This window comes from Cydia strobilella, chromosome 14, assembly GCF_947568885.1.
Source record: "Cydia strobilella chromosome 14, ilCydStro3.1, whole genome shotgun sequence".
In the NCBI taxonomy this organism is placed as follows: Eukaryota; Metazoa; Arthropoda; class Insecta; order Lepidoptera; family Tortricidae; genus Cydia; species Cydia strobilella.
The window spans coordinates 6,702,292-6,712,246 of record NC_086054.1 but is presented as its reverse complement, the minus strand read 5'-3'; the positions used below and the strand labels follow the sequence as shown (position 1 = coordinate 6,712,246).

General features: G+C 36.4%; 1 protein-coding gene across 1 annotated transcript in view; it reads right to left on the bottom strand.

The window, feature by feature from the left end:
* Positions 1–338: 338 nt before the first annotated feature.
* Positions 339–9,955, bottom strand: part of LOC134747118 (prostatic acid phosphatase-like) — a 30,974-nt gene continuing 21,357 nt past the window's right edge. Inside the window, exons 5-8 of the mRNA XM_063681696.1 lie at positions 5,897–6,079; positions 1,846–1,966; positions 1,515–1,726; positions 339–1,094 (exon numbers count right to left, since the gene is read on the bottom strand). Coding sequence (XP_063537766.1) covers positions 930–1,094; positions 1,515–1,726; positions 1,846–1,966; positions 5,897–6,079 — 681 coding nt within the window. The 3' untranslated portion in view covers positions 339–929. The remainder of the gene's footprint in view (positions 1,095–1,514; positions 1,727–1,845; positions 1,967–5,896; positions 6,080–9,955) is intronic.

The window sequence follows — 9,955 nt, the reverse complement described above, 5'->3', positions numbered from 1 at the left end:
TGTTTCCTTATGTTGGCTGGTAGAATTGACTTTTAAACACAGAAATAAATATTAAATCTGTGCTTTTAAATGATGATTTTGAATGATTAATATTTAATTACCTTAATTTTGAATTGATTTGCTTTGTGATTGTTGATATTTTACAGTAAGTTATTATCCTTGTGTTGGTGTGGTAAAAAATGTTGTGCTTCACTCAATGGCAAAATTTGTTTAACCCTCGTGCCTTGAAACCCTCGCAACGCTCAAGATTACATTTTTGTATAATTCAGCCAACCATTGCTGTCATTAAAAACGATTTTCTGAACACGGAAATGGCAGGGCATACTATATGTTAGTTTTAAAAAGTGATCAAAAATATTTCTTGCTAAGTTATTACCAACGACGTCACTAACTTATTATCACAGATAAAGTGATATAATTAATTAAACATATTTTTATCAATATAATATTTATTAACTCATATAATTAAGCATAATTTACATCACTCGTTGTCTTTATTTAGTATTCTAAAATAAAAGTAGGTGGTTAAAATTGTTCAGGAAGCCAAATTGTTGAAATTTTCATTGTCATTAAAAATTAGATAAACCAAACACAACCTAACTACTTCGTAAAGGCTCATTTGGACGGTGCGACAACTCGCATGCAAGTTTCTTTAAACAGTTCTAGCTGTCAATAGAAATATGAAGAAAAAACGTGTTTATTAAAAACTTGTCTTTGATAAGACATATTTAAATTAGTTTTCATATTAAAATCGCATGCAAATTCTTGAACCGTCTAAATGGGGCTTTACTGCAATATCCGTTCTTGCCTTTCATGCGGCTTTTCTCCATATTAACCTTTTACAAATTAGAAGGCACAACGATAGCAGTAACTTAATTCGGTTGAACAATTTAAACACCACTTTAGAAGCTCTTTTGTCAAAATGGCCACTATAACTCAGTTTTCACGCTACACATCTTGTGATACTCTTTCTCAGGCAGCACGTATTCCTGAGTTAACTCTTTGAACTTCTCCAGTTCGCAGTAAGGGTCCGGACAGCTGTGGAAACGCAGGTGAGTTGCTGCGCTCTGCCCTGCTTGCTCTAGGTACACCGGCTAGAACAAATTACTCTATTAGTTGTTGTTATATTAAATACCATCGTCTATCTGCGGCCAACACTAATTGGAATGAAGAGAGGAGATGTTGCTGGAGATGCGGTTCGATCAAGTCAAAGAAAATAACCATCTCAGCAAACACTAATGGCTTTTCGCGACTCAAGGGAAAGGGAAAGCCGGCAAGGTTGTAGGTATGCAGGTATTTTTAGGTGGTTTATCGGACATCTTCAGCTTACCTATAGGCTTGGCTGAAGGGAACTTCGAGAATCGAGAAGACCAAGCTTTAGAAAGTGGCTGTCTTTTATTATCATTAGGTAAGGGCTTTACCGCAAGGTAGAAGATCGGTCACTGTAGAAATTTTAATTCTTGAGAGATGCTCTTGCTTCTCAGGTCGGTTTCTCTCTATTATCTGATACTCACCAGTACACTGTATACGCCGCCCCTGGATCTGTACAGCTCCAGTGCGAACAGCGACGCGTAGGCCGGCATGATCCGCTCGTCGCCCGCGACCCTCGACACGGCCATCAGCCCGCCCATGTTGTAGTCGTGGGCGGAGACGAGGCTCAGCTTCTTGAAGGCATTGCCGGTGGTTGCAGCTTTGGCAGTCTCAAGGAATTTGTGGAGGAGGACGCCTAGAAATAGAAGGATAGATAAAGTCGCTGGACTGTTAATAAATGCTGTCTGCGCATTGGAGGAATTGTTTTTCAAACCTATCCTGTCAGTGATTTCGTCTTTCTTAGTAGGCCCATACCTCCTCCGATCATCTTCAGATCCTTAGTTTTAAAGAAGAGCCTGTAGGCAAGGCGAGAGGCTTCCGTCAGGCGAGGCAGGATAGGTTTGGACCACTCCGGGATATCCACACCCAGGCTTATCTGAAATATAAAAGATTGGAGATAAGTATTGATAATTATTCAGTCAATTTTACATAACGACATAGGAGAGTGATCAACAAAATGAAATATCGACATGTCTGTGTCATTAACGTAATAGACATTTTTACTGATATTTACCTACTGCGAAATATAGAACACTTCCGATATTTTCTTTGATATTTTGGCAACTACAATTTTCATTTTTGTATTTAGGAACTAAATATATCAATAAAATATATATATAAATAAATATATAATCAGAAAATTCGTGCCGATTTGTAATTGATTTGCATTCTTGAAACTTCTAGGTAATTTTCAGCAAGTAGAAGTCACAATTAATCTATGACTATTATATGATTAATCTATGAAATTAAACAGCGATACATTTATCGCTTATACCAGACCAAACCAGCGAATCGGTTCTTAACGTACGTAACAATCGGGAGTATGAGACTAACTTCGAATGGGGTTGGCCGGTCGAAATGTTTAGCAGATGGCGCCAGCATAGCTTGCCCTGTCAATCCCTAGAATTGTGTCAAAGTTTTGTTTATTTAATGCCCTGGATGCCAGCCCTTTAAGCAAAATCTCATAGAAAAAGGGGCAAGTTATGATGGCGCCATCTCTGCCAACCTTTGAGAGGTACAAAAAAGACTGCATATTACATAAAGATGGAACGACCGAACATTACTTAAATGGGAGTATAGTATTAATAATGGGAATTCCCATTTGCCCATGCCATGCATGACGCGGAGACAGACGGGAATGATTCATATGAATGCACCTGACCACCTGTACCATCGTCCATGTGCCCGGCAGGAACAAATGGGAATACACCATAAAATGTTTCGTTTTCAATATTTTTCGGGGCACCATTTTTACCATTTTGTCGTTTGAACATTTATATGGTAAACTGGACATATTGCCACAAATAATCAAATATTTGCTATCCCGAAATTATTTATTTATTTCTAACGTGAGTGGTGCAGCATTGTGTGATGTTGTAATGAATCCCTTTCAAATTACAAACTAGCGGCAAAGAGAAATCTTAGTAAATTCAAGATATTCTCAAACGAACAAACATCTAATTATTTGCCGCAGAACTTTGCAAAGGCTTTGCGAGAATACGAAAAGTCAACAAAGTTTCCTTGTACAGGCTAAAATCAAATATAAATTGGCTCTTTCCACTTTCCAGGAAGTCCAGAACGCCGTTGTAGTTCGGACCCGGACTATACAAATAGTTAAAGTGAGTCGGTTTGCTACGGTAGAGGCCGACGAATTAAATTGTTTACTTTATTGTATCCTTGGTACCAAAGACAATTAAAAATATCTAGAGTTAGACCAAGCTAAGTGTAAGAGCGTTTTCACACTGTCCAAGTTAGCTTGGTCTAACTCTAGAGTGGGACCAAGCTAACTCTGTATGGCATTTGCAATGACAAACTGTGGCCATGTCATCATTTATGTCAAATTTCTATGAAAATATGATATTTATTATGACAGTCCCTCACTTTGTTCTGCTAAGTCGGTGCAAAGTTAGTTTAGACAGACTAGTCTGGTTCTGCCCTACAACCTACAACGCATAAATTATAATACAAGTCTGAACTTAAGAGGCCGGTGTCGATTTTAGTCGCAAAAATCTAAAATTGGTAGATTTAGTCGGTGAAATTATACACCATTTGTTACCTAATTAAAATAACATGTACTGGTTTCTATTAGCACGCCTTCTTATCTTGCCTTTTATCAGATCAATTTTTTGAAAACAGACTCACTAAATAAGTAATGATTTTTTTTTTTGATGGACGTTTAGGTAAACGCGCGTAAAGCACTGATTTTGTCGCTCTTATTTGGAAATTTCGTAAAGTTTCCCGCTAAAAATGGTAAATTTGTATTACATATATTCTGTACTTGACCTTTATAAGATAACATTTTTGTTATATGACTTAGAGTTCGAGGAAATGAAAGTAAAACGAATTCAAAAGATTCAATTCAAGAAATTACTTCAAAACAAGTGACAATTTCTCTGAAAATCGACTTAATTTCAACGTAATTTTGATACTTAAACAATCTACAACTTGCTGAAACTATTCTTATACATCAATTTGTATAATTTACCACCATAATTTTTTTGATGAATTTTTAAAAACTGCCCCTTTTCTTCTGTACCGGTGACGCACGCTCGCGACCTCATTATTAAAAGGCAAGATGAGAAGACGTGCTAATAGAAACCAATACTTGTTATTTAGATATTACGTAACAAAACGTGTATAATTTCAACGACTAAATCTATCAATTTTACATTTTTGCTCACAAATCGACACCGGCCTCTTAATCGCCACACGAACCCGTGGCCGAAAAGCCGCTCTCATACAATCGAAGTTGCGCTCTCATTTTAAAGCGACTAGCTAGATTGCTCTAAAACTTTGTACTTTCAATAGGATAAGGTATATCTGTGCCTGTTATTAGTTTATGTAGCTTCAGATACCATAGTAAAAAAAATAGAGCGAATTTAAGTTTTTCACACAAAACTTGTTTTTGCTCTATTTCGTTTGTTTTATACACCTAGAGCTATATAAACAAATTACAGGCATAGATATACCTCATGCCGTTGTATGTGCAAAGTTTCATTACAATCCAACACGTAGTTTCAAAATGAGAACGAAACTCCGTTTGTATGGGAAGGTGAAATTCGGCCTAGCTTGCCGGGGAGTCGTAATTGCGGCGGCTCGTGTGATTCTTAAAATTTTAAGTCATCTGATTGTAAAGTCAGATGGCAGTAGCTTTAGTCAAAATCAATTCCAGTATCAATTTTAAGAATAAATGAATAAAATAGAATTACGTAATCAAAAGCGACCGGATGCCGCCTGAAAAGCGCTGAGCTGAGGTGTAAGAAGAAATCAACCTTCTTTCCGTTTTTAGTTACTTACACATTTTTCGTAAAGCACTTAATAAGGCGAAAATGTACCTATGGGTCTAAGAGTTAATTTAGTTGGGTAATTTACATCTATAACATTATTTAACATTCTTTATCGTTGAGTAGTCTTTGATAGTACTAAGCTCTTTCGTCTGCTCTTTTCCGGGTCGATTCTCTGACTTTTCCGCTAAGCTATGTGCACTTTGACTTTTGGTAGAGTTGTTAGAGAGCTTAAGCTACTTAACTATATTTTAAATTTCACACACGTCTATCTAGAGGAACTAATACTAGTTTTACAAGGGGGCAAAGTTGTTATTTTACCCCTCGTGCTAATATTGATACCCGAGTAAGCGAATAATTCCAAACTTGAACCACGAGTGGTTCGAAAAGTGGAATTCTGAGCGTTGCAAGTATTTACGGGTTAAACAAAGTTTGCCTCCGAGTGAAACACAAAATCTTGCAACACGCCAACGCAAGGAAAATACTAACACATCAAATAAAATACAAACAACAAACAAACAAATCAAATCCAATTGAACCCTATTAAATATTTATCGATCAAATCATCGTTTAAAATTCAATTTTACTATTAGCCCACACGAGGAAACAACTCATTGTGGATAAAATGCAACTTTCTCATCAGTTTTTGAAAAAAAAAGAGAACCTTTACGAGCTGGTGTGGCGAAAAGTTATTTCTTCACTTACAATTACGCATTCTGGCGCTATATTTATTTACAATTTTATGATGTGAACGATTAAGGTAAAAACAGGAGGAAACTACTGTGGAAACCTTGTCATTAGACGATCTACACAAACACGACATTTCTCTTTCTTACAAGTTTCTCTTTCAGATTCTCTTTCCTACATAAACCTAGTTTATCTAGGCACAGCTTTTCAATCAATCTCTCATCGCTCAATTCTTGGAAAATTATCAACAGTTTACTTTTCCGTTTACTCGATTTAACATTTACAATGTCTTACTGGAAAATATCCGAAACAAAATAAAACTAGCACTTAGTTACCTGACTTTTGAACAAATCCACTAATGTCTGGAACAGAACCGGGTTCTCTGTGAAGTTGTGGCCGGTCTCCGTCATCAGAAGTGGGATCAGGTCGGAGTATGGCGCGAATTCTTCGTTGACGGCCGCTATCTTGGCGTCTTCCAAGAGTGACATGAAGTGCGGGCAGCTGGAGTAGAAGCGTAACTGGAAAAGACAATAATATTAGGGAACCGATCAATAGATATTTGTTTGAACGAAAGTTGCTATTGAACCCCACATGCTGTTTTTTTTTAGTCCAACTGTAAGCCCAAGGAGACTTGTGTTATGGGTACTCAGACAACGATATGTATAATATATAAATACATACAAAACACCCATGACTCAGGAACAAATATCTGTACTCATCACACAAATAAATGCCCTTAAATACCAGGATTCGAACCCAGGACCATCGGCTTCACAGGCAGGGTCACTACCCAATAGGCCAGACCGGTCCTCAGAGATATTGATACCCGAGTACGCGAAAGATTCAATAATTGAATTGGTCCGAAAAGTGGAATTGTGACCCTTGAGAGGAATTCAAGGCATGGGAGTTAAACAAATTTTGCTTCCGAGTGAAACGCAACATTTCTCACCAAAAGTAAATTCCACAAGCCTAACATGAGGAAACAACTTAAAATTTGTATCTAAATACTTTGCCACTTGTGGATAAAATGCAACTTGCTCGTTAGTTTACATATAGATATAAATAGTCTACGAGCTGGTGTGCTGAAAATATTTTATTAGATATACCTGGTTTGTGTTGTTCAAGTAGTCACATTACTATAATGTAATGTATAAAGCATAAACTTAACTAGATGTCATATCCTAATGAAAAAGTGTAGGTGTCTCTCTCAAAAAGCTCACTTTTTCTTTTCTAATTGCATTAAATTGCAGTTTTACACAGGTGTCATGTTAATGATAGGTACGGTACGTACTTATTCGTATTCGTTTATTACAGTCATGTACAATGCATTCACTTGATAGATTATTTATTATTTTCATGGCTTGGAACCAAATTAACGTTTCCACGTAGTAGCGTTATTATAACTACTTGGAAAACCTATTAAATAGCAATTCATTGTGCTATCGCTTCTGTAACGACTACGTACTTACACTCGGGTTTTAAAAATATATTTACACGACACTGGCCCCTATTTCACCACGGTGGCAGGTGCGACAATTGTCGACATCACTGTTACTTACGTCGAAGGCCTCCATAGGCTACGGTATCCGCTTACCATCGGACGGGCGGTGTGCTTGTTTGCCAGCAACATTTGAATATAAAAAAAAACATAATATCGCCAATAAATAAGTAATTAAAATTATTTTGCAAAGCTAATGACAACTGTCACAAGAAACAGAACTCATTTCCTGTCTTGACAAGAATTTTCGGTAATTCAAGAATTACCGAAATGTCTTTTAAATCTTGTATCTGATCTTTCTATTTTTGCTGTAAGGCCGTAATACGTGTGCGGTCACATGTCGGTCAGTCATAAGTACCGACAGCGGATGTAATTTTCAATGGTTACATGGTTCATGTAATTGACTTTGGTTTACTCGTACTTTTAATCTCGATAAATATACTAGTATTTGATATTTTTCTTTAATGCTAGTTGGTTTGCTGATGTGCTTGATGACGATAAGAGTTGTTTATAAACAAATGCCTAATGTAATGCATTTTTTGTATAAGCGTATTTTGATGTCCACTTAACAACGTGGTTGGAATTAACCGTTAACTAAATAAATCAGTGCCGGGTTTAAAGCCCGGTACAGACAAATATCTGCTGGAAAACTTGTAGGGCAAGAGGAACACTTGTAGGGAATCGTCACGGACCACGCTAAATTTCCATGCCAAGTACGTCAAGTATGGGGCTTTTAAGGATATGGTTGCACACCAACTGCCAAGTTTGTGCAAGTTAGCGTGTTCAGAGTCTACTGCTACACTTGCCCCGAGCAAAATAAACTATGTTTCTCTTACCTCCCTTGGCCTTATACTTCCGTGTATAAAGATGTAAGTAGTGCATAATTATTTTCCTTCGTATTTTCACGGAAACGTGTCTTCCTATTTCAGTCATTCAGTCAGTCTCGGTACAAAAGTACTGAGGTACCCAAAGGGTAAAAAACGGGACCCTATTAATAAGACTCCACTGTCCGTCTGTCTGTCACCAGGCTGGATCTCATGAACCGTGATACCTAGACAGTTGAAATTTTCACAGATTGTGTATTTCTGTTGCCGCTATAAGAACAAATACTAAAAAGTGCTAAAAAGTACGGAAACCTCGGTGGGCGAGTCCTACTCGCACTTGTCCGGTTTTTTCTGCTCTTTTATGCACAACCGAGGTTTGACCCGTGATTTTGAGCACCTCACACATGAAAGGTTAATAAAACTTTACGGGCCTGATTTAGTTAAATTATGTTTTATCCCTTTCTTACAAATACACAAGTCAAAATGACAAATAAAGACATACGATTCATAGCTAATTCAGGCCAGTAACGCGTTTATGAATAACGCCACAAGTCACGATGTTTTTTGTAACATTCTTTAAAAATTCACATGAAATTGACTAAAGTCCACTTGCACCATCCCACTAACCCGAGGTTAACCAGTTAAACCGTTAACCCAGTGTCAAATTGTACTGGTAACCATGCTAACTCCAGGTTTAACCGGTTAACCCCGGGTTAGTGGGATGGTGCAAGTGGCTCTTAAAGTTAAAGCCGCTTCCAGTCCCGATAATCTTTAAGGGACTTCTGTGAAGTTGATAAGTACTGAACAATCAAGCACTGCGGAAGACATCGGTTTGATCCAAAATCCTAAGCGGAAACAAAGGTATAAAATCTAATTCTACGTTTCAAGTATCTTATTTATATCACACTTTCAAGTTTTGTGACTTCTCTTGAATTAAATTATACTTTTCAATGATCGGGTAACTTCTTGAGCGGAGACTTAACTCGACAATGAGGCGTCTCGGAACTCGGAATAGGAAATAATTATAACTAGTTAAGAGTTGGCCTTATACAATGGCCTTGTAATTAGCAAGGCCATGCACTAAATAAATATTTTTTAATATGTTAGGCTTTATTTGATGAAATCTATGGTGAAAATCTGAAAATATTCAACGCAGACGGGTATATAAGTGTAGGTAGCTCAGTTTGTAGAGATATCTACGGGAAGGTCAAAGAGTCATCTAAATAATAAGTAAATGTATTTAAAATAATTATAATTCATTATCTGAAAAATTTAGAAAACCGAATATTTTAAGGCAATGCTGTAACAGATTTAATCAACAAGATTTACTTTCATGATGTAGGTATTTTTATGTATATGCGTGCCACAATTTTTTTGTAACGAAAAGAACCCCCGTTTTATAAAAAAAATATAATTACAAAAATCTACAATTTATCAAAGGCACCTTCTAATCAACAAGTTTCAAAGCAAATTTAATCTTTATTCTCATGTAAATAAAGTTTACATTACCAATTCGTCAGTAACAAGGGAAATTGTGTTCAAACTTGGAAACCTTAGAATACACATGTTTCCAATTTCGTTTCATTTGTAATAGAATCATTTTATTTTGCCCTTGTATGGCGTATAAACGTATTTTTATGCGGATTTGACTAGCAAGATGAAAAGGTACTGGAAATAATGTGATTTCAAAACGAGTTAATACAGTAGGTAATGCATAGTGTCTGAAAAGTACAGCTTGGTTTAAAAATCTTAGCAAGAATGTTTAAAAATCTACAGTGACTGTAACCACACTACGGTATACAATTTCGTACTTATAGAACTTTTTCCTTTTTCAAATTCAGTAAAAAAAATATGGGACGAGCGCTTTTTCATACAAATATAGTCCCCATTTTCCTCCCTGGATAATGACAATATGGAAAATATGTTTACATAAATAATTTGATGTATATTACCTTACCTGATGTGTATTGCTCTGGAGTTAAATATCGGAATGGAAATTCCATTTAGAACCGAGTTTTCATTAATTATCCTTAAAAAAAAACGAAAAAATCCTACTTGGAAAGTTAAACGCC